This window comes from Stegodyphus dumicola, chromosome 6 (genome assembly GCF_044657685.1).
Source record: "Stegodyphus dumicola isolate Sdum_Otavi_A_Nest chromosome 6, ASM4465768v1".
Taxonomy (NCBI): Eukaryota; Metazoa; Arthropoda; class Arachnida; order Araneae; family Eresidae; genus Stegodyphus; species Stegodyphus dumicola.
In genome coordinates, this window is record NC_140773.1 from 205,265,615 (window position 1) to 205,291,997 (window position 26,383).

At 33.7% G+C, this 26,383-nt stretch overlaps 1 protein-coding gene and 1 long non-coding RNA gene across 2 annotated transcripts in view; one reads left to right on the top strand and one right to left on the bottom strand.

The window, feature by feature from the left end:
* LOC146996951 (uncharacterized) overlaps positions 1 to 26,383 on the top strand; it is a 311,932-nt gene that overhangs the window by 81,101 nt on the left and 204,448 nt on the right. The gene's annotated exons all lie outside the window — the stretch shown is intronic.
* Positions 2,579 to 8,293, bottom strand: LOC118193700 (cuticle protein 10.9-like). Its single transcript, XM_035364825.2, has 3 exons — positions 8,186 to 8,293; positions 5,830 to 5,877; positions 2,579 to 3,941 (listed from the first exon to the last, which is right to left on the bottom strand). The coding sequence occupies exons 1-3, from the start codon at positions 8,189 to 8,191 to the stop codon at positions 3,516 to 3,518; spliced, it is 480 nt and encodes a 159-aa protein (XP_035220716.1). The 5' UTR covers positions 8,192 to 8,293; the 3' UTR covers positions 2,579 to 3,515.

The following is a 26,383-nucleotide window of genomic DNA, read 5'->3' on the forward strand; positions in this document are numbered from 1 at the left end:
ATAATAAACATTTAGATAAAAGTAAATATCTTAGATATAACTAAAGTTTTATCATTAACAGAGAAAGAATGTTGTTTGGCGTTAGCCTAACGAGAACGCCATTAGTTTCCATTTGAAACTCTTAGTAGAACAGTGAATTAAGTCAGTTTATGCACCAGCTAAAGTGTCTTTTGAGTGCAGAGAGTGGGACCAAAAGTTAAACTTTCAATTTTGTGCACCGAAAATTTTGTCTTTCTGTCCGTTTTCCGAATAGCTTGTGTGCAATCTTTAATTTGAACTGCACAATTTGTTGTTCTCTAATACAATTCGAGGAAATAAGTTTAAATGAAGTGCAGCAAAATATATATATATATAATTTAATAAGTCGTACATTGAAGTCGTGTGAGGTCCACATCAAATTTTTTCATATGTATTTCTAGTCTTCTTTCTTTTTTTTATTGCCGTACCATTTATTTTTAATGTAACGCTTGTGACGTTATATAGTCTTGTGACGCCTTTAATTCTGATCCCACAACCGATTTATAACGAGAGCACACTGCATATCTGCTTTGAGAAATGACGGTCACTACTGACGACTATTTTTTATGCAAACAGCAGGGTCATGACTGAGTAAACTGCTTATATATCTCGCAAAATGAAAAATATCAGTGACTCTGATAAATCCGTGCAGTAAATTGGTATATTATTGATTCGTCACATTAATTCTAATTTTTCGGTGTACTTATTATTGAAACATAAACCGTGGTATTTGAAAAATGCAAAAATGTATGAAAATTGTTTAACAGTTATTCTTAGAATTACACTTTTCATCCTATAGTAGCTAAAAATACCTCACCAACTGATGACCTAACTTGTCAAGGAAAGTATGACGTAAGATTTGAGGGTACGAGGTATGTATGGTACGTTATCAAGAACATATTAAAGAATAAAATCATCAAATGACTCGCAGCAACTAACGAATACAAAAGAAGAAAATCTCAAAAATCCATAATATTCCAACAAATAGGTGTAATGTTCCCCGTTCAAACATGAATGGCAAGGAAAGACCAGACTTTTAGGTTTCAATCCAAATATTGCCGATAGATGGAGCTAATAGCAATAAACGCAATCACGTCAACACTGAAAATGACAAGGACCAATTTTGAAGCTGTCATGTGAACTAAGTAATTTACTTTTGTTCCATGTAATGACTTAATTATTCTTATTATTGTGAAATAAGATTTGTATTTAAAACTATTCTGAATACGGTCGCTACCATTAGTACGATATGTAGCGCCCTCTATAAGTGAAATCTTGAATTTGAAATTTCTGCTTCGTGGTAGAGGGGTGTATTTTTTTTTCTCTCACTTAAATTGCATTTTATACACATTTACTTGAGTTCTGCTAACCGTTTTGACCTAAGTACCTTCTATACAGATACTTTCCAAATAATTCATATTAATGCATTAATCGTAAAGTTATACTGATCATGAGTTAACTTCGAAACTAATAGTAAACCAATGCTTACCAACAGGAATATCAATATGTTACGATGGTAGCATAGATGGTAAGAGGTTATTTTACTAATAAACTTCGGTAGTAGTGAGATACGAAGAGAACTTTTTTATCTTGAAGAGATCTCAGGTAGTGAATATACCCCAATAAACACAGTCGTGGCAATGACTTCTCTAAGACAACAACTTTTTAAAGTGACCAATGTTTCTGTGACAGCAGATAAATCTTGGATATGAACACCATGGCTGTATGGCAAAGTCTTCCACAGAAGACCAGAAATCATCTGGAAATGTAGATTCTAGACATAGAAATGTTGGTTTGGTTCATTTGAAAATGGCAAGGAATGCAAAAGCTGTCTACCTAAAAAAGAGGAATGTCTTCGGGGAGGATTTCTAAGAGAATTGGTTCGTATCTATGTTACGCATGGGGCAAACTAAGAAAACGTCAATGAAGCCAAACTGTTTTTCCTGGAATCTAGCTCATGCTGAACTGAAAGGATATAGCAACTTTACCACTTGGACCTAATAGTCCCGTTTTAGAAAATATTTACTGTATTTAATCTGTTTCATGCCCTTTTGAATTAATGAAATTAATCCTTTTGAATGTCAGTTGCAGAATTTTTTGTTTATATGAATATAAGTCTGAACACAAATTACGGAAATTACTTATGTTTTAAGTACAAATAAAGTCAGGTTTACACTTTTAAAGAAATTACTATAAGAAATCCAGCTGGAAATATTGATATGAATTTTGTTTGGAGATGTTTCAAGTAGAATATAACAAAAACAATATTTATTTGTTTTTGTATTTTCTCAAGAATCCATTAGTTAAAATTATTTAGAAATTTAATTGTTATTAAAATGAATTTATCGATCTTCATAATTATCATTAAAATTAATATACATGAATTATTCTAAATTAATTAAATCTTTTGTATTGTTCTTTACTAATTTACTTTTGTATTGTTCTTACGTTCTAATTAATTACCAAAAATTAGAAAATATAAAATAGTATTTTGGATGATAGTTTTAAGGCTTTAATTAAGTGAATATTTCTAGAAATGCTTAAAAAGGAAACATAAAAGTTTCACACACAAAATAATATTTATTTCACATACTTATACATCAGCTGTTTGAAACAAAGCTAAGCTACATGCGGGTTGTATATCAAGGGCATAAACTGTTTATATTGAATTTTGACTAAGAGTAACATCGCGACAGACAAAAGCATTTGCAGCAGAAACTCTCATCTGAAGCAAAAGAAGACGTATAAGCATGCATTTTGATTTCGTTGCTTTCCTGCATACCCTTTAAATTGTCAATGAAAAATGAAAATAATATTGTAGCCGCTCATAGTAATGCACAATAAATATATCTTAATGAATTAACAATCCTGTAATTTCCAAAAGAATAATCTCATTTTAAAACTCAAAATATGTTCACTTATATCATGTTTTACTTAACTCTGCAGTGCCAAATGTTTCGATCTAGGAATTTATTTAGAAATGTGACTTTATTTCAGGCACCAAAAGCATTGCTTTCGAAGAAAAAGCTCAGCTATGCTTTTAAATTTAAAAATGAAAACGCGAAAAATGTGATTTTAATTTATGAAGCTCAGTTTTGCATGGAAATTACACAGAAAATTTATTTTCACTAAAATTTAAAATTTGAAGTAAAATCCGTTTAATTATTGCTAAGTCGTGAATAGAAAAATACATTGCAGAATAAACAGCTCTTGAGATAAAATCCTGCGATAGATGAAAGTTAAAATAAGAAAATATTTATCAGTTAATACCTAGTTCGTAACCAATATAAAAACAGCACACAGATTTCGTACTCTATAAAACACAAAAAGCTTAATTTTTTAAAAATTTCTACATAAAGGAGAATTTATACTAGAGATGTGATATTTTATTTTGTACTTCTTTTTGCAATATGAAGCAAAAGCTAAGATAGGAATTGCACACACATGTTTCTTTAATAGCTCCGAGTAAATTTCCTTAAATGTTGACGCTAAATCTTTTAGTAAGCGCCTCGTGCTCTAGGATCTGTGACTGGGACTAGGACGTATCGAGGACCTCCTCGTCCTCCGGCGGCTGCAACAGGGGGGCCAACTGGAGCAATTTGGGCGGCTGGTCGAGCAACGGGTCCTCCAGCTCCTAAGCTGTAAGCAATAGCGGCTCCTTCTTGTGGAGCAGAAGATTCGACAACGACATCGGCTGGGTTGAGACTGGCGGTACCTGGTTCATTGGTTCTGATGTTAGCTCTGAAACCACCTTCGTCGGCAATGTATTCGACAATCCTTTCATGTCCTTCGAGGTCGTTGACAGTGTAAGATCCAGTTACACGTCCTGCTCCGTCGCCAGATTCTTGGTGAGAGCTTCGGCCGCCATCTTCAGTATCTGAGATGTAGTTGAATGAATAGGGAATAGGTGGACCTTGTGGTTCCTAAAATGCAGATGCCTTGTTAAGATATTAATATAAAAAGATTTTTTTAAAAAAAGTTTTACGCTTAAATACTTGGAATTTTTGTTAGTATTTAATATTATATATGCAAATAATTATAGGATAGAGATTCAAAATTAGTACCACACACGGAATGCATGCATAGGTACCACTCACAATTACTTGAAAGAAGCTTGATTATGCCAGTTGAGATGCATATTATTTCGCCTAAATCAATGCATTATGAATAAATAAGAAAATGGCGCAAACAATAAAACTTCTCCGTCATTATTTTAGACGACGTTATTTTAGATTCTTCTGTAAGGTTAAACGCTTCATTTCTTGCAGAAAGTACTCGAGCTTGAATCTACATTATATATCAATTATTTCTTCTGGAGACTTTTTTTAAAATATTTTCTATATACAAAATGTGGATTTTCATTTAAAACAAGTATTTTTAGCCCTACATATGGAAATAATTATTTTTCCGAAATTTAATATAGATTAACACTTTAATAACAAGCTTTAAATTAAGGAAATAAATTCAGTTTTATGAGAATACAACGGATCCCAGCAGAAACTTAAATTATTTTCAATCCAGAATCTTCTGATATTTGCTGCTTTGAGCTCATTCCAGTTACATTCTCATAGTTACGCAGGAATTAAACAGAAATATATTGCATTTATATAGAGAGAGCAGATTTCAAATCTGAAGTAAAATATAAAACCGTCACATACTGTGCAAATAATTTATCTTAAATTTTATTTAAGTATTATTTAAATTTACTTTACTGTGCTTTGATGACTTTTGCCTTATTTAAACGTTCCAAGCTTTTGATCAGAATTATGAGCAAATTAAAGCTGTAAAGACTCTTGAGTGAATTTTGTTCTCCTCTTTTATGGTTACAAAAGTGAATATCGCGTAAATACCCTTGAAAACTTCTGGAGTATTCACTAAACTTATACATGGCAGCTGGTTTTTCTTTCTGCAAGTTTTTACTCCGCATTCCTAATGTTTAAGTTTACGGAAGACTTTAGTTTGCATTTCTTTCACTTCTTCAACCCCCAGGTTACTGATTACAAAATAAACTTAGATGTTTTTTTTTTTTTTTTTTTTTTTTTTTTTTTTTTTTTTGAAACACCTCGAAGAGACGTTTGTTTTTATCAGTACCGGATTTCCTGTCCTAGCAGAATTGAAAGTAGTGCTACATGAAGAAAGAAGCTACATGGTGAAATACTTCTTAATTTTTTAAATTTTTTTAATTATTAAATAAATATGCAAGTCCTCACGATGCATTCATTCACAACGAAAACATATCTTAACCTTTTTTTTCTACCATTTGGCTTTACCTTCTTTAAGGATTCATATTAAATAAAGATTTTATGTTGTATGTCTTTAATTTCTGGATTACTGTAATTTTTTAATAAGTGAGCCTATGGGAATTTCTGTGTTTAAAATTAATTTTGTTGTTAAATTGAAATACGTATACCAAGATTAGATGGTAGTTTCTTTTCAATGTTATAAATTTAAAATTTTTGAAATGTATTTTTTGCAACGTTTCAGAATTTGATGATATAGTCTTTAAAGTATTAGATTGTAACTGAATTTTGAGAAGTGCAATTTTTCTTTACTTTGTGCCTTGTTAAGAATCAAAATTTCCCATATATATAAAGCTTAGGTTCATACAAAATATATTATTTTAAATTACTTTGCAGGAACATAAGCCTGCATAAATTACTACATAATAAAGAAAGTAAAGCAAGTTCGTTTTAATAAGAAAGAAAAATTTTAATTTGTTTGAAAATCAATGAAAACAAAGTGAAATGGAAAAATTAATGAAATAAGAGAATTTACAATTTAATGGAAGAAGTTAAAATGAAATATACTTACATACTGAGCTACAGCTACTGCGATTAAAATAGAAAGGACAATGAAAACCTAGAAAAGAAGATTAATAACTTTTATTACTTTGAGCTAGAAAATTATGAAATTTTAAAATTTGTTTCCTGCAGCAAAAATTCTAAATTTTTACTTCATAATCAAATTTTGTTATGCTTTTTACAACATTTTTTATTATTAGCAGTCTTCGAATTAAATATGTTCATTTCTTTTAAATTCTTTTTCTGAAGTTCACAAAATCTGAAAAATATTAATTAAGAATTTTTATATTTTACAATTATTAATTTCTTACTTTTTTTTAAACTTAAGATAATTTTAAATTTTATCAAGTTGTTTAAGTAATAATTTTTATCTTTTCATATGTAATTTGATTTGAAACTCTTATTTTGAAATGGTATAACCATTATAAAACTCTTAAGGAGAACTCTAATCAAATCTATTTTATTTCTTAAGTCGGCCTATTTTTGTTATTTGCATGAAATAAATATACTAAACGCTTAAAGGTTACATACAGAATTTTTCAGGAACTTAAGTAATTAATAGGAGAACTCCCATTCTTCAATACGACTTCTTATAAGGGGTAATATGGAATGAATAGAATCCAGTACTCTAAAAATGGACATGCTTTAATATTCCATAAGAGAATCAGTTGTCCTTGGGAGACTAAGGATTGAATTATTTCAAGTTATGGCAAAGCCCACCAGAAGAGCTTTCTGTCTAATCGAAAAGATGCCTTCGTGGAGGACCTTTAAGAGAAACTCGCGTATTCACATTACACATAAGAACGGCAATTAAAACTTCCACGCAGCCAGCTCCTTCGACAGGATTTGAACCTGGTTGAACTACCAGTACTCAGCGGTCAGTAGTTTTACTGATCGGTAGCTGATGGGCCTGCGAGTAATGTAAAGTAATGTAAAAATTCTTATCAACTGCTCACCTTTTCGCCCTGGCAAAAATGTAGCCACTATGCGAAACATAGTCCTTAAATTTTCTTTTATGTATTTCGCGTTTAGTGAGTTATCAGTATTGCCATTCGGGTAAACTTAAGTTATTTTACTGCTTAATTTAAGCATCGAATTTAATCAAAGTGTGATTGTTTAAAAGTATGAGAGATTTCAAGGCAGTAAGCGCATTTTTTAATAATAGATCTTCATTTTACTTTGGAATAATATATTTAATGAATAAAATTAAAATATAGCCAAGGTTATTGTAATTACTAAAAAGTGTTTTTAAAGCAATATATTATATATTTGGTTTCATTTCTATAAGATGTTAATCGAAGGAAAAATATTTTAACTTTGAGGTGTACTATAATTTAAAATAATGATTCAGGAAACAAAATTAGTGCATATTTTTTTTTAAAATGGCCACTATTTCTTTTGATTAAATACTCGATTTCAATGAGCTATCTAATTTGGGTTCATTAGACTGATCCTTTTCTAATAAAAGAAATATGTTTGTTTTTCCTTTCAGTCGTCTCAGTAAATGTCATTTTCACAAATGCCATTTAACTGTTAAGTGAAGGGATTTTACATCGCACTAAATAGGAGACAGCTTTACCTTTCAATATTTTATCAAAATGTTTCTAATTCATGGACGAATACTTCTTTTATAGATGTTTAAAGATTTTTTTTTATCTCATAAAGGAATTTTAATATTGGCATTAACGCATATTAAAATTATTTAGATAGTAATTTTAGATTTCAAGTGAAGGAATATCACTTCAGATATTCCTTCACTTGAATCACCTTATTCGTACAATATCTAAAATTATAAAATATTACATTTAAGACTTCCTTTCTGCCACTCTCTTTTGCTTTCATTTGTATTCGTGTATTCAAATAATAAATTTTTAAAAATCCAATAATTTTTTTAAAACATTCGTTAGGTTGCTTTAGATTACTTGGATAGATATGGCAAAGCTCGTGAGTCTTATCTGCCTAGGGCGAAGTATGCCTTCGTGGAGGATTTTCTAAGGAAAACTGGCTCGTATTTATGTTACATGTAAAGAAATCCACGAAAATCACCCCTGCGGCCAGCCCATTTGCCAGGCCTCAAATATCGGTCGAATTACCTATATTCAGATGTTTTAAACATCTGAAGCCACTGATGGAGGATACATATTCCAGAAGACGAAGTTAAAAAACAAAAACCTTGATTAGCAAGATAAAGTAAGGGATTTTAAAAATTAGTTTGAAATATTTTCGTATTAATAATTACACATAGTTCAGTATCCAAAGGAAAAATTATTTAACTTTTTAAAATAATGTCAGAAAGCTAAGGAAATAAGCTTTTTAAAAGTAGTCATACAAAATGCAAATAGCAGAAAACATTTAAACTATTTTACCTTCATATTGGAGCTAGAGACGGCTTAACTTAGAGCAGGTTTAGATGATCAGTGCAGCGACAATGTGTGTGACAGTTGTTGTTTCTGGCCCTATATATATATACCATGTGCTGCTTTACTTCTCTTCGCTTACTACAATTGAATTGCGACTTGAATATTAATTACTGTTAACCCGATGCACATGCTGAAGTGACCCAAGAGGTCATCAAGTCAATTTTAAATTCTTACCTTCCGGCATTACTCTTAAAATCTCCTTGAAATTTTCACCCCCGGCTTTAAACTTTTACTTTTTTTCTCTCTCTTAAAATCTGGATCACACTTAAGTATGTAAACCCAGTCACGTAAATAGTGTCTTCTTATTATGAAGGAATGAGTAATAAGATGAGATTTCTTTTACTGTCCAAAACGTACATAATGAGAACAAACCTTCTTTTGTGTCGAAACATGATTTGTTGAATTTTATGTGGCCGTGAGGGTGTTATGAATGCCTTAGCTTTGAATTTGGCTTCATTCAGTGTGATAAATAGTTTAAATGTCGCAAGGTGAATTTGAAGTTCGCCACTGTCATGTATTTTTTTTCGTTTCTTCCTTAGGAATCAGATATCAATGAATCTGAAGACATTTGTCTTCTTTCTTTCAGTAACGAAAAAAATGCATTCTTATGTGAGATTCGAATAGATGCTCCAAAACGTACGACTTCATTTTCGTCCCTGATCTTATGTTAGAGCACGATTTGCATTAGCTAATACCGAAATTTCTCTTGTATACTTTATAAGGTATTTTCCCCTTTCTTTCAGAATGCCTTCATGGTGCAACGGTTAGCACACTAGGCGCGTATTCGAGAGGTCGAGGTTCGAGACCCAGCGAAGGCATTGCTTATTTTTTTACATATACCGCATAAGTAAAAATTATAACAACTCTACAGTGGTACTAAAAGGTGATGGATGACGATTCTCCACCAGCAGGATCTGGCGATTGGGTCCCTTAATCCCCAGTTGCCTTTTAAAAAGGAGAGTATATAAGATATTTTCTCCCTCCTTTCTGCATGGCTTCGGGGCGTAACGGCAACACACTCAGCGCGTATTTGAGAGGTCCAGGTTCGAGTCCGGCGAGGGTATTGCACATTTTTCATATCTCCTGCTTTAAAAAAAATCCTGATGTCTATAAAACTTTCTTTACTTTAAGATAGGATTGAACCGAATGTAGGGGGTAGGGATTCAGAACCGAATTATTACTTTTAATGTTTGAACGGAATTATATTAATGTCTGAGTTACCTTACATCTTTTATTAATTGAAACAATTTAGCAACTCTCTAGATGAATTATTAATAAGATATGTTATAAATTAAGTATATTTTATATTACATCAGAGTCATATATTACTAAAAATTTAAATAAATTTAAAATTATTAACAAGTGCGTTTATCGCCTTCGAAACTCTTAGTATATTTAATTATTCAATTAACTTTGAAAATAAATTAAAGATATTAAATCACGTCACATTTACCAAGTTATGTGGATGATAAATGCTTGATAGCGTAATGTAACATAACCGTTCAAAATTTTTTTGAATAGGCTAAGTTTTTTTTAGCATTTAAGAGAGGTGCACTTTTATTTTTATTGCAATTATGATTAATTACCTAATCAATACTTCAAAAAGGAAATTAAAAAATGTGTGTGATGAAAACTGAAAATAATGTACTTTTTAAAACCATTAAATTTAAAAAAGTAGGCAGTTTCAGAAAATACAAGTTTAAAATCGAGGATATTTTATTTTAAATTAAAGTAATGTCGAGATTTACGAATCGTTTCTTAAAATACTATCAGCACCCAGATTTGGCACTACAAATCGCCATTTAGAATCCTAAAAATTCACTTCAGATGCTTTATTAATTTGTTGAAATCTTTGATGTTGCCATTACTAAAAATTATTAAAATTATAATTAGCTTTAAAAATTTCAGATCAGATTTCAAGAAGTATTTTTTACGAACTATAAATTTTACTTTAATTTTAATTGACATAATCATTCCAATGTAAATATTTGAAGTGATTTTCTCAGCGGAGTTTTATTTTGCAGCTCACTCTTTTTACTTAAAATATATCAAACCACGTGTTTACATTATAAAATATGCAAAGGGTTTTAAAATAGGAAATAATAAAGGAGTTGGTTGATAAATTTGAATTCAAAGATGTAGCGGTTTTGCTTGGCTCTTTTGGTTTAAAAATGTTTTAATTAGAGGGTTTTTAATTCATGAATAAAGATTTAAAATTTTTGAGACTCTCTCTAAATCTCTCCAAAATTGTTCATGAAAAATTGCTCTTTTTATTGAATAATTTGTATATTTATTAGACAGTCGCCTTATATCGATGAAGATGTGAAGTAAAGGATTATTTGTGGATAAAATACTACAAGGGGAAATGCTGTTACATGATTATCATGTGCATAAACAAATTAAATGCAAAATTACTTTTCTTGGAAAATTCGATAGTATTACAGTTGATGAGATAATCAGAATACATAATTAAAGTAATTATTCCTTCAGGTTATGATGTATATTAATCTATAGTCCAATAATCACGCCATGTAAGCAAAACAATACATAATTAATACACATGATATTCGAAGAGTCTCTCATTGATTCCTCAGTATAATGTCTTACGAATTCATATGTTAGTTTTTGTAATTAAATTTCATGGATATCTAGGCAATGAATTTTGTTACAGAAATTTTGTGATCACTTACCTAATCTACCTAATCTTAACTGAGAGAATTATTTTCACAGAAAAATGAACAGTGGTTATAACTATAATAGACAGGTCTGTTACAACGGAATTCATGGATGTGTGCAGTATGGCAACGGAATGCATATAGATTATCTGTAATGAATAAGAAAACCTCGGTGAGTGTCCGATTCTTTTATGTATTAATTATTACAATACGTGCACTTTTAAAAATACAGTGTTTTGAAATCGGATGAATAATTTGCAATATCTCCGTACTTCGTTGCCTACGTTTGCTAGTAAAAGGAGATTGTATGAAATGAAAACACAAATTTTTTATGAATATCTTATACGAAAAAGGAAGCAGGCAAATATGCGTGATATTTCTTTCTTGAGTGCAAAATCAGAATCAGTCCACTGAAAACTTTTCTGACATGAAATATTTTCAATACAAATTTGCAAGTAATTTTTAAGTAAAAGTTACTGATTTTACTGGCATAATATATTTTAAAGTATTTACTGGAAAATGCACCAATTAGAAACAAACAACAGACTGTGTAGAGTCATTATGATTTTTTTTTTTTTTTTGGAAGTCAGAGATGAAAAATAAGCAATCGCCTTCGCCGGGAATCGAACCACAGACCTCTGGAACACCGGCCCAGCGTGCTACCATTACACCAGGCATTGTAGGGAAGTGGGAGAAATACCTTATATACTCCCCTTTTTAAAGGGCGACTAGGGTTTTAGGGGACCTAGTCGCCAAATCCTGGGTACGGAGACTCATCATCCACAACCCTTTTAGTTCGGGCGCCACTTGTACAGTCATTAGGTCAATTGGAAGCAGAAAAGATGAAAAATATGCAACCACCGTCGCCGGGAATCGAACCACGTGCCTCTGGAATACCGGCCCAGCGTGCTACCGTTACATCACGAAGGCACGCTAGGGAAGTGGGAGAAATCCCTTATAACTGTATTTTTTTAAAAAATTCTTATAATGAAAACTTAATCAAATAACATCCAATTCATCTTCCACAGTCAGACGGCACAGTAGAAAGGTTTAATCGAATATCTCTAACAACCTCTTGCTGATGGCTTCGAGAAGTTACTTGTGTTCCTAGTGGTTTATCGCAGTGCTATCCATGAGAATACCGAGTATTCCCTCATCGGCTCTTCGATCTTTACCTTCGCTTGCCGTATTATTTTTATTATTATTACTAATATTTATTACGTACTCTGCCTTTAGGTATTCTGTGGAAGTATTTTAAGAGAAACGGGTTGGTATCCACGTGATACAAGAAAACGCAGATGTAGCCAGCCTGTTTTGCAGAATTCGAACCCCAGACCGAACTACCAGTATTCAGCGGCTTTTACCCCTCGGCCGCTCGTGGCCCTCGATCTGCCTTGTTATCTATTGTTTGGTCGCCTTATGAATAGGCCTCTTTCTTCTGAGGCGTACATTCAGGATCTCCAGGCTTGGTTTGCACAGTTTTGCACAAGAGCTAGTCAAATTGGCGACAGGAACGATGAAGAAATTACGAGAACTACAGGGTTCCAAAACAGGGAACGACACGTGGAGGACGTTCTATAGACTGGGAAATGGTACTGTATCATTTGAATGGAAGAGGAAATTAGGATTGAAAAACTAGGCACACCAAGAAGAGCTTCTAGCTATCCGCGATGCACTAAGGTATACTAAGACATACAAACAGCAGAAATTCTTCATACTCAGCGATTCAGCTTCAAGTCTGGCGGTTATCACAGGACAAAACAGTAGGAGTCCCTTGCTATACCAGATTCAAAAACAAATTCTCAAACATCCATTCCAAAATGGGTTCTCGCTCGTACAGGGATTCAAGGCAATGAAGCTGCATACCTTCTGGCCCAGCAGGGAGATAATGGCACGGAATTACTAGAACGAGCAACTAAACTTCCTTGGTCTCGCATTAAAAAAAGCAACTTTGATAAGCTTGCTACAAAACTGGCAAAGTAGATGGTCAGAAGCAGATGCACGGAGAAGGACATTTCTCTTATTGCCAAAAGTTCATGGAAATGAATACCCGAAGTGATAGCCTCACACAATTCTTGACAGGTTATTGGCCATTCCCAGTACGTACTCTACAGATTTATACTTGGAAATACTCCCTTTTGCGACTGCGGAGAAGGGGACATGGACTATTATTACTTTCATTGTGTTAATACAAGAATCTAGCACATAAGAAACTAGTGGACTATGCCTAGGCAACGTAGAAATTCATCACACTCAAAAATATTCCTTGGTAAAATAGAGAAAATCTTAAGACACTGTGTAAGCAGAAGTCACCGTGATCAATATTATGTTTGAAATGATCAGAATTTAAAGCAGATAATCAGGATAACGCTTAGAATTTACAGTTATCAAGCTAAATAATTCCCGGGCTACTGGTAAGTTTATCATAGAGTAAATAGTAAGGCTTGTTTTCGTTCGGAAAGAAGGGTAAATCAGGATAACGCTTAGAATTTGCAGTTATCAAGCTAAAGAATCCCTCTAGGCTACTGGTAAGTTTATCATAGAATAAAAAATAAGGCTTGTTTTCATTCGGCAAGAAGTGTAAATCTGAGCGATTGTTTCAGGTGCTCAGAACGAGTATTAATATGAACTAATTTTTGAAAAAATTGTTAAGAACGGCTATTAGTATTATTTCTAAACTGCTATTAGTACATAATGTTCAACATTGCAACTTTGGAGATTTTCCCATTGTGTGAATGTATATAATTCCGTTTAAGTTCCTCCCTTGGTCGGAAGTCATCTTAGCGGCGCATTTACTCACTCACTGACTACATCAGGTTGTCTATACAGGGTGATTCTAATTTGTTTTTACAAATTAAGAGGGGTTAGAGTACTCCTTCAGACGAGCAATAATTACCATAGAACACACGGTCGTATTCCTCTCTGAGAGGCAGAAAAGAGGAATATTAAAATTCCAACCTGAACTTACACAAAAGTGTTAGGAGAGCGAATGAACGAGACCAAAAGCTGCACAGTCAGTTTAGTGAAAAACTCACGGAGTGCATAAAACGGATAAAACCTAAAACTTGGCTTTCGAATGCTAATTCGAGCTCAGATGGCAAACATTTAAATGCACATCTTTGGTTGGCCAGGTCTCAACCTCGCAAACGATTGCAACAAGTTAATTATCTAAATTATTAGAGGTAAATTATCTGTTAGGGGGAAGTACATTGATATCAAGGTAGCAGTTTTTTCCCCTTCGCCATCTTCTATCCTGTTCTCCTGGACTTACTATACTGCGCTTATTCTACTTGAAGCGCCCTTCTATGGGACACGAAGTTCTGACAGCCGGAACAAAGCATGAACATTTCATGCTAATCTCGGCATACAGTGGAACTTGGAGTTAGTTGGTAATATTCAGCCCTTGATTAAATAATTAACTTGTTGCAATCTTTTGCGTGGTTGAGACCTTGCAACCAAAGATGTGCTTTAAGTGTTTGCCATCAAAGTCTGAGCTCGAAAGCCAAGTTTTCGGTTTTATCCGTTTTGTGCACTCTCTGTGAGTTTTTCGCTAAACTGATTGGGCAACTTTTGGTGTCGTTCATTCGCTCTCCCTACACGGTTATAAGTTCAGGTTGGAATTAAAATATTCTTCTTTTCTGCCTCTCAGAGTGGAAAGCGACCCTATGTTCTATGGTAATTATTGCTCATCTGGATGAGTACTCTGACCTCTCTTAATTTATAAAAACAATTTAGAATCACCCTGTAGATCTCATATAGCTCAAATGTACATCGTCGGCTTCATGACCCATTCACACGGAACCCACCAAGAGTGCAACGCAAAATACTTTTCTCAATAAATTTCAAAACTGAATCTTCTTCATAAGGTAAAGTCAACAGCCAAGCTTCCTACGCGTATATCAGGATAGATCTTATAACACTCTTGTAAAGAACTAATTTAGTTAGTAACTTGAGAAACCTTGATTTTAAATATCTCTTCAAGCCATGAAAACATGTATTTGCAGCATAGGTTCTTTTAAGTGTTGCAGAAATTATCTCATTTTTACAACCTCTACTCCCAGAAAAGTGAAACTGTAGGCTTTTCCAGATCTAAGATAGGTACTAATTTTTAAATAACAAAGTGATAAGTCAGACTTTAAAGAAGTTATATATTTAGTTTTATTTCCGTTAACAGATAATATATTACCTTAATAATAATATATAACTTAAAAATTTTGCAGTTTTCCCAATGCTATGAATGACTGTTTAAAAGCAGGAACAATACGGACAACAGTGCAAATATCATCCGCATAAGCCAGAAAAAATATTTGATCCTAGAATCTCTGATAACGTTTTCGAATGCAATATTAAATAGGAGGCATTTTATATTAAAATGAAAGTGAAGTGTATTAGTTATATCTGTCAATTATATATTTATAAACATTAACCCTAGTCATATGTTAATTATTACTCAGTATAAGAAAAATGTTTCAAGAGCACAAGAATATTCTAACCTAAAAATCTTCTGATAATATTCAGAAAACATTCATATTGGCCTCAATTTCAAGCATATTTAAATTTTTATGCATACTTGATCTTTTTTTTCCTTTATTCTTTTCCTTTTTCTTGCCTTTGCAAATTTATGCCGCAGAGAGTTACATTAAACTACTTGCATTTCATTCTCATTAGCTGCAGAGAATATTCAACGTTAATATGCGCAACTATGCATCATTCTTCTATATGAATAGTTATTTAAATGCAGTTAGTGTATCGTAGAAGAGACTAATCATACTTCCGAGTTATTTACAGTAATTGACATGTAAAAAAAATTCAAATTTTGTCTTGTAAAAGCCACAAACAGTTTACCTTTCTGTTTACAAGTTTAAAATCCTGAGTTCTGTGTTAGGGAATTATTAGGGGCGGAAGCCTTATTACAGTAAAGAAAATCTAAGCTGGTTAAGTTTTAAATTTCTGACGCAAAAAAATTTCATTACAACTGAAACATTTGCAACTCAGAAGGAACAAATTTTCGAAATCATTTATTTTTTGAATAGATATAACGTCATTGGAATTGATATAGCGTCAAAATGGACGCTGAGTAAAGGCCAGTTTATGACCGAATGCATAAGAATCCTGAACACAGCTGTTCAACCCCGGTTGGAATCTCGGCTAACAGGCTTGCTGCATGAGATTTTCTCTGGTTTTCCTTTAGTGTAACATGAATACTACCTAATATCTCTTTAAACGTTTCCCACGAAGACTTTCCCAAATTACGCAGATAATACACTCATGTCCATAAATTAAGGATAATTCGGAGTCACGCGGAAATTGAACTCTAAAATAAATATATCACCTGTAAAATCACTGCACACATCTTCAAGAATCATATGCAAATTTCAGGAAGTAACCAGATGACACCGATGGTACGTCACAATGACGAGAGTGTAAGAGAGTGATATATAAGGAATACAGGCAAAGAAGTAAAATTGTTCGCAGGCGCTTTATAAGCATTTCAGTGCAATAAACGAATAGTTATGACACAAAGGACGTATTTGGATGATATTTGGACGTATTTGGATTTGTAGTTTGGATGATTTGGAGCCTGGATGATTTTTTACGTGGTAGAATTATCGGCCGTATGGAATATGGGCGTACCCAACTGAAAGTATCAGACGAACTTGGAATTGTCCAGAGTGTCATCTCCAGGCTTTGGCAACGATTCCAAGATGGTGGTAATGTGAGTAGACGTTACAGCACAGGTCGCCCCAGAGTTACAACGCCGAATGAGGACCGGTATTTGGCAGTTACTACTAAAAGAAATAAGCGGAGCACAGCCTCAGACTTGTCTCGTCAGCTTTCTTCAGCCACTGGCACGACAATTTCAAGGCGGACCGTGTACAGACGCTTAGAGCAGAATGGTTTATATGCTCGTAGACCTGTCAGATGCGTTCCACTTACCGCAACTCACTGTCGCCTGCGGTTAGCCTGGAGTAGAGAGCATGCATTGTGGACACCGCAACAGTGGGCTTGTGTGATGTTTTCCGACGAGTCCAGGTTTAGCTTGCAGTCTGATTCTCGCCGGACTTATATGGAGAGCTCCAGGTACCCGTTACCACCAAGAAAACATCATTCAAAGACACCGTTACGATGATGCAGGAGTGCTCGTTTGGGGTGGAATTATTCGGGGTTCTAGAACTGACCTGCATGTTCAAATTGGAACCATGACAAGCCAAATCTATCGGGACGTCATTCTGGAACAACATGTACGTTTGCTTCGGGACGCCATGGGCGCCCAATTTGTGTTTATGAATGACAACGCCCGTCCTCACCGTGCAAACATCGTAAGCGAATGCCTTCAATCGGAGGATATCACCCGTATGGACTGGCTAGCATTCTCACCGGACTTGAATCCAGTAGAGCACGTGTGGGACATGCTTGGCTGACGAGTTGCAGTCCGTCAACCTCCTCCTACATGCCTACCGGGACTTCGGAGACCATTGCTTTTTGAGTGGTGTAATATCCCCAAGATCAGATCGATAATTTGATACTCAGCATGCCTAGGCGTTGTACGGACTGTGTATTGCATCGTCTGGGAGACATACAATGTATTAACAATTATACCAACCGTGTAATACTGGTTTTTTGTAAATAGGATTTTTTTTTTTTTTTTTTTTTTTTTTTTTTTTTTTTTTTTGTAATTTGCTCCATGGAGAAAAAATCGCTAATTGTTTTAATAATATCAAACATATAGCATCTTTTTTTGCTCTTTAACTTTTTTTTAATAAATAAGCTTTACAAATAAGTCAAATTTGTTTTGCTTCTAACTCTTCCTTTGCCTGATTTTGCATTATCCTTAATTTATGGACTGAGTGTAGTTTCATACTTTGGCATAATTGAATAAGCAAACAAACAATGTGAGCAAAAAACAAATGTCCGGAAATAGATAAAAGCTGCCTTCATTTATTTTAGCAAATTTTTAACGATGAGTTAAGATGTAATTAAATTTGTTAACAAATGGACAGTTTTTTTTTAATGGAAGATTGTCAACAATTACAAGTGTGTAATCTCACAGTACTCAGTAACTCATTAATCTATACAAGGCCGGATGTGGTGGTCTCTTTGTTATGGAGGCATCTAATAAGTGGGCCACCATCGCCTTTCCTATAAGTGACGGACAGTTATAACCATGCGTTCTCCGGGATTCGAACCCAGGCCCTTCGGCATCGCGGTCAGCTTCCCTAACCACTATACCGACTGGGCTGCAAATGGACAGTTCTCCCTCTAAAACCATCGGTTATACGAAAAAGGATTAAAGAACAATTGATGTAAAGCAGTTAGTTCACTAGCGCATTGGATAAAGTGATTTGAAAAAAGAAATGTTTTTACATCTGTAAGACTATACAAGCATCATTAACAAATAGATTTTATGTGGTTATGAGAGTACATTTTCATGAATTCGTACATACTGTATCACGATAAAGAATTTCAGAACTCATACGGACATTCTCAAGTTATAATGGAAAAGGTTTTTAACTCGTAAATGGATCTTAGTGATTATTTCAGCTCAAATTTAGAATTCTAAAGCAGAGAAAACACTTATTTGTTATAACATCTAGAGATCAAATTTACTAAAAATGAAGTTTTCTTTTAATTAACTCACATTTTTAATCGAAAATAACTTCTATTTATAATTCACATCGAATTATTAGTTCAAAGGGCTTTGTCCATGATGCATTTGCTTGGCGTTAATTCACTATGAATGTCCGTTTTACTTTTTAAACTGTTGCCACCAAATGTTAGAGTCCTGTGTTATATTTGAAGAAATTAAATAATGAAAAATCTGCATAAATGTAAGTATATTTCTCGCATTGTGATAAAATAACGGTACATAGAACCATCGAATATTAAATGACGTAATCCTACTGCGAATATGGGCATGTGGAAGCAGAAATTTGGAATTTGTTTTATTACCGATTTCATATTTTGTAAATCTTTAACGAATTTTTGATTAACAAACTCAAGAATTTCAAAGTGAGCAATGGCAACGTTGTACAGAAAAAACATTTTTATCTCCAGCACGTGAGACTGCGTATCGGAAATTCTAAAGATATGCTCCATTTAAAACTATTTTGTGATATTGCTCTTGAGCTGAATTTTATGGTTTAAATGCGAAAAACGTGATATTTAATAAAAAAGGTAACGGACAAAATGTTAAGAAAAAACGCCCATTTGGACGCAATTAAAAATATGAAACCTTTCAGTTTTTTTTTTAATTGTTTAAACAGCGGCAGCAATCTTAACATGATTACAGGTTACGAAATCAGAAAATCTGGAATGAAAGCTCATATTTGATGTTATCAGTTGAAAAATAGACTTAATGTACTATGTGCTCATTTAACAACTGCGTAACTTAAAAGCTTAACTGCGTAACTCAAAAGGGGCACTGAAATGTCGCATTAAAAAGTACTATTCATTGGGACCTATGTTATCACCATCATCATAAATGTTTTTATTGCAAAAATACCTAATACGCAGCAAGCATAATTTATGCTTTGTAAGTAAGAAAATGCGTAGTTGACTTTTTTTAATTTATTTTATTTGAAAAAATACATAATGTTAAAGATGATTTTTAGTTTTAAAATGGTTTTTTCTTTATTTAAATTGCTTTATACTGAATCACCATAACACCGTTTTCATGAATATTGTTTTGAAAATTCCGTATTATTTGAACTTGGCATTCATGAAGACCTTCTCTTGTTTATTGAGAAATATCAGACTGACTTTAATTTTAATAGTTCTTCGTGTTGAAAACGTGATTACAATAAAAATGCAAAACTTCGTTTGCACTTGAACTTCGATAGTTTGAAAGTTTTAAGAAATAAAGTTGAATATCTTCTACAAATAATCTTTTTAAGAAATTTATGTTAATTATTTTTAGATAAAAGTTTTCTTACCTCGAACTATTTGACAAATGGAAATTTCTTGAATGAATTACCGTGAAATGAATATTTTTAAACATTCTAATATCGTGACGAAAGGCCCGGGCTCGAATGCCTAGGAAGGCATGTATGTTTGTAAATGTATAGTGTCCATACGTCATGGGGGCACTCTGAATAAGCGGAGAGCCGAAAGTACTCTCGAAAGGTTAGTGGTAGGGAAAGAGGGGGAGACACTCATACCTGTCTCCCTGGGGTGCTCTCCATCAAAATTGGAGGCGGAACTGAGCTAAATCACACTGTCACCTCCAAGGTGCTCAAGGGCTGTTGCCAGCGACGTAAACTTGTGCTTTTTCCCACTGGGAATTTCGTGGGCTTTGGATGAATCCAGTAAGTGCGATATTATTTTCCAAGCCTAGGAGATCGTGCTTTCAAATCCCTTTGAAAAAATCCTTACATACGAAGCAATTTCCAATCCCCTTAGGTCCATTTATTTCACAAAAGACTGCATTCTGATTCTTTTTGAGTATGTAAAAACTAAGCTTGAAATACATTGTTTATAAATGTAAAATTGTTAACCTTTCTTTCTGGAATTTAAAGGTCTTCTATCCCTTGCCACATTAATACTCATTAATACTTTTCAAAATATGATTTCTTTTATTTTCTTTGTTTTGGTATGAAAGTATTTGAAGACCATATATAACTAAAAATGATTATTAAACAGTAAAAACAACGGGATAATTACGTAAACAGCAGATATTTTACTAATTCAAAAGTCAAACAACAAATTTTGTTAGTAGTATTTGGCTATTCAGAAGGGTCAAATTATTATTAAGAAACACGCACATTTACAGTTTGAAAGTTAATAATTTTGTAACAATATTAGACGAGCTTGTTTGTACTCTGATTTTGGAAGCTGTAAATAGGATAAAGAATAGCATTTTTTAATAGTTTTGCAGTCATCTTAAAGAACTAGCTGATATCTGTCTTTTAATGTAAAGCACTTCGATATAGTACTACGAAAACTGTGGAAAATACAAGATAGGAAAATTTTAAATGATTATTGATCACAACGTTAGAGTTAAGAGAAAAACAGAGTAACTCTCTTTCAAAATTTTAAAAGTAATTTTACTTACAGCATTAAATTTGTTATGTAAACCATGCAGTATTTTTCTATATTAATAATGTAATTTTGATGTTTAGAAACTCGAATTGGAAACACACGTGAAATTGTTTTGGAGAAAATATTTGTAACATTTTGAAGGTACACTGAAGTGCTACTGAATTAGGGATAGACGTGACAATGCAAATTTTGTAGCGCGCATTTATAATCGCGACGCTTTTGTGATCACGTGAGGTCGTTGTGGTAATTGCGTATATAGCTAGTAGCCAGTACTATGGTTGTTGTTAATCAGTCGTTTCAATTACAAGTATGGGTAAAACTTCTGATTTCGACAGCCTCGATCGCGGACAGATAATAGGCACTGAACTCATGGGTCATTCAATTTCTGAAATCGTCACAGGGCTAGGAGCTTCAAGGTCAACAGTGTCAAGAATATACCGAGAATACACGGGTGGTGGGGAAAAGAACTAACAATCAGGCTGTAGAGACATAAGTTAATTGGGAAAACCGGAGAGATGAAACATTAGCAACGCCTTCGCCGCGAATCGAACCACGGACCTCTGAAATACCGGCTCAGTGTGCTGACCACTACACCACGAAGGCACGCTAGGAAGCCGGGAGAAATACCTTATAAGGCAAATTGCAAAGCTGGGGACGAGCGTGGTGTGAGACTGCTCAGCCGTGTTGTACATAGTCAACGAAGCCAACCATTAGCTCAAATTACCACCCAGCTAAATCAGGTCGATATTCGTATAGTCAGTAAATGGATCGTGCACCGCTCGCTTTACTATGCGGACTGTGGGAGCCGTAGACCCACGAGAGTACCTTTGCTGAATGCATGGCATCGAACTGCACATGTTGCCTGGGTAAGAGAACACAGAGAATAGGTTCTAGCGGACTGGAAACGAATAGCATGGAGTGATGAGTATAAATTCCGACTAATTAATGCCAACGGTAGTCTGAGAATATGGTGTCAGCATCTTGAAGGCATGAATCCTGCATGCCAGATTGGAAATGTACAAGGCCATGGTGGTTCAATCATGGTATGGTGTGTTTTCACTTGGCAGTGTTTGGGATCTTGAGTACTTGTACCAGCCTCCCTTAATTTGATTCGGTACGTATTGTTGTTGCTGGACGATCACCTAGATCAGGAGCTCTCAACCGGTGGTACGTACGAGAAAAATAGGTGGTATGCAAAGAAGCAAAGTATTTTTAACTATTAAATTCAAAAAATAAAACCCCAACATCCTGATTGAGTTTTTTCTCTGACACTCGTAAATATATGCGATATGAGCTTTGTTCAAATGTGGTGGTGGTAGTAGTGCTTTGTAATAATGGTACTAAAGATTTTCAATTTTTGTTAAGATGGTACTCGTTAGTTAAAATGTTGAGAACCGCTGCGATCCATTTATGCTGTTCTGTTATTCACACGGAAATGGAATATCCTAGCAAGATAACTGTATCTCTCACAGGATCCTGCAATCAACACTTTCCAGTGAGCCTCAAGAGCCGAACCTGTTAGACAAACAGACCGTCTGACAGAGAAGAAGTGGTTTCTACTTTTGAAGTTATTGGAGGGGATTTAAAAGAAGGTATAGTTCGACCGTCTCAAACGCAACCCTGGTTGGCATTCTGCCAAAACACATAGACTCGTCCAAAAGGAGCGTTATTACTTACTGCGACGTGAAAGATCACGTTGAAATCTTTTCTTCTCTGGAAAGAGATATGCTGGAGGGAAAGAAAGTCCCCCTCCTTCCACCCTATTTTTGGAATAATTCGGTCCGAATGGTGCATGCGTATTTGCGCTCATGGTCGCGGATGATGCGGTCGAACTATAGAATTGTTCATTACACATGTGCTGCGCACCGAACTATACATTTAAAGCTCGTCCTTTTAATTTCCATCAAGGATTTAATTTCAAGTCTTAGACGTTTTATTGTCCGTAGATGTAGGCTCAAAATTTCATACAGTCATAATATCAGGAACTTCATAGGTTTCGAAAAGATGTTTTAAATCTTAGAATGGAAAACCGTTGAATCAGAATCTTCCAACATTTTAGGATTGAATGTGAATTTACTCCTCCATCCTCTCCGTGGTGGAATGGAATTTGGGAAAGTATGCCTCAAACGACTAAGCAACCCCTTTGCCATGTTTTAGGAAATCTTACTGCCTATTATGAGGAAATGAACCGTATCATTTGCGATTGTGAAGCTGCAATAAATTCAAGAACATTAAATTACTTATGATTTGACCTATGATAATTATTTGCCTATGGGACCCCTATGAGTTGATTCTGAAAATATATCGTTGCAATATATTTTCAGAATAATCCGACTGTAGGAGTTTTCGATCTTGATCATTTGGATAACATCGTTTTCAACAAAAGATAGAGATACCAAAAGACTTTGAGAGATTATCTAAAAAAATTTCGATTGGTATGCATTGCTACTTTATATCAGCCTCGAAAATTAGACAGTTGCTACAATTTAAAGCTTGTTAGTTACTCGGAATGTATTAGTTATTAATACAAATAAGAATGCAAGTTAAATAGTAAGGACATTCCTTTTAAGGAGGAAGTGAGGAAGAAGAGCAGGAAGACAGAGAACAAAAATGGAATATGCTGTGAGAAACAAGTAGAATTTATACTTCTAGCGAAGGTGCATAAACTCAATGTCAACTGTTAGCATTAAGGCGCAATTAACCTCAGCTATTATACCTCATCATTTGGGAATCAATATTGAGCAAATGTGCATCACTGGGTCAGAACACTACTGGTTTTCTTCAAAGAGAAAGAGAATTAAATTCGCCTGAAGAGTATTTGGGAAAACAGCTCTTTCCTTAAAGAAACTCTTCACACAGGAGTACTAAACCCAAAAGGAAAAAAAAATATTCTTTTTTGCCGTATCGGCAGATACAATTGCAGATGGTACCAAGACAGTAGCTTATTGCCTGAAGATTACGCAAGACAAGGTGGATTATGCAAATGGATTTTAGAAATTGATATAATCGTTGGAGGTGATGAAACAAGAAGAAAAGAGGGGGAGGGAACAAATTATCGTTGGTGTCAGCTGAAGTGGTTAAAGACAGTTTTTTTAAGATAGTAGGGTGCTCCGAGATTTTATGATTTACCCAAAAATTGCACAGATCAAATAGCTTGCTCAAGATTTAGCAAAGATCACAGAACAGAAGGGTGCAAGTCAGAAGATGAATACTATAATGATTGCTTTTTTTTTTTTTTTTTTTTTTTTTTTAAATTATAACTCCCGATCGTTTCCGAGTTATGCGAGATACATACGTATGTACAAAAGTCAGTCACGAAAAAAATTTCTTCTGAATCTATTTTAAATCCCTTTTACAGTTCGTTTGTGGAAATAGTGCTTCATTCTGTCCTTACGTACATGTCACACAAATGGATTCTCTCTCTCTCTCTCTCTATATATATATATATATATTACAAAAAGGTCTTTCTATTAAAAACATAATTACTTATCTGAGACATAATCTTAGATTCTTATTTGAGACACGTAACTTATTCTACCAATCAAGACGCCCAGTGTTTAGAGAACTTACGAAAATACCCTAAGTAGCGTCAAAGTTATATCTTTTCTGTAAAATGTAATGTAGAACATTTTATTTGTTACAATATTTACTGTACTATATTTGCGCTATTTATAATATAAGTATTTTTAGCTTAGTATGGTTATTCGCATTAGCATTAGCTTAGGGCCCTTTCCTTTTTGACATCAATATTGTACTACTTAGTATGTCTTAATTAGTGGACTAAAATATTTCATTTAATTATAACAAGCATCACTAAATTTATAATGTATATGTAATTCAGTAATGTATAATATAATTTAGTTTGAAAGTACATATATGTAATAAAACCAAATGTAGATGTACTGATGTAGGAATACTGAAATTTTGAAGGCATAGCACGTAGATAGCACAGAACGTAAATCCATATCGATGAGGAAGAAATCTGATTGCACAGAATGCTAAAATGTTGAATCCGTAATGACTAGGAAACTTAGCAGCCGAATAAGATTAAGCAATCATTTTTATTTCAATTGACATTTCAACAGACTCCAAACAGCACAGAGGTAAAAGATAAGGCGCTCAATTATCCCATACGGAAGCTCACCAAGAGAACGTTTTGGTTTAGGTAAGAAAGGTTTTAGTTCTCTAAAATTTTGAATTTCAAGTTCCGAGTTAGATACGTCATCAGTGTTACGTATAAGTCATGTGACACAAATAAATCTAGAAATCGCGGAGTCCGTAAAAATTATTACTACTTTTAAAATACAGAGAGGAAGTACCCAAATTAAAGACGATGAATTAAGAAGCTATTACTAAATCAAATTATAAAGCTGACATATTTTTTACCTTAAATATGTATCTATAATTTCAGCTGTTTATTGGACTGAAAAAGGATAGGTATGCTACAGAGATAATAGTAATGCAAAGGGGTTTAAATACAGTATGTACAATGTAATAAACTTAATTTATAGATATGATATTTTATTTTCTATAATTTAATATTTGCATTATTTTGTAAAACTTCAGTAGTGTGTAATGTTCTTTAATCAGCCAATTGAATTATATAACTCAGATACAATATTTGAAGTTCAATTAATTGCCTATTGTAGCAATACGTTGCAACTGCATTGTAGAAATAATTTAACTTGGAATTACGCAATAATATACATTTGACATAAACAGATTCTATACGATGAGAATACTATGCAAAACTTTGTAAATAACTACCGTATATACGATATATAAAAATCTCTGTTCTGGACACCACCTTGTAAGGTCTATTAAATATACTCGCTTTTTCTGCATTTTATTTAAACTTATTTATTCGAATTTTATTATTCATATATTTCTCATTCAATTAATTCAGTTCTCACTTCGCGGCAAGGCACAAATGCATAAAATCTCAAAACGTCTTTGTTTAAGAAAAATTACGGTTTCTACATTAAAACAAGCAATTCGGCTAGCGGGCAGAAAGACAAACGTTTTCGGTGCACAAAATTGAAAGCTTACATTTGGTCCCACTCGGCAAAAAGTACTGAAGTTGGTTCACAAACTGACTGAATTCGCTATTCCATTAAGAGTTTCAAAAGTATACAAATGGCAGCCACTTTAGAGTTAAACGCCACTTAAAATTTTAGATTCTTCATAATTCTACAACTGTTGTATACGGATTAGGTAAGGGCATAAAGATCTTATTCGGAACATAATTCGAACAATTTTAAAGCAAAAAATGCAGAGTTTGCCAATATGTTAGAATAAAAATACTGAGCTCACTGATTCGTGTAACAGGGTGAAAAGAATGTATATATATATGTGTATGTTTACACTGTGCTCCCGATCGTTTTCGAGTTATGCGAAATACATACATATGTACGTACTTACGTACAAAAAC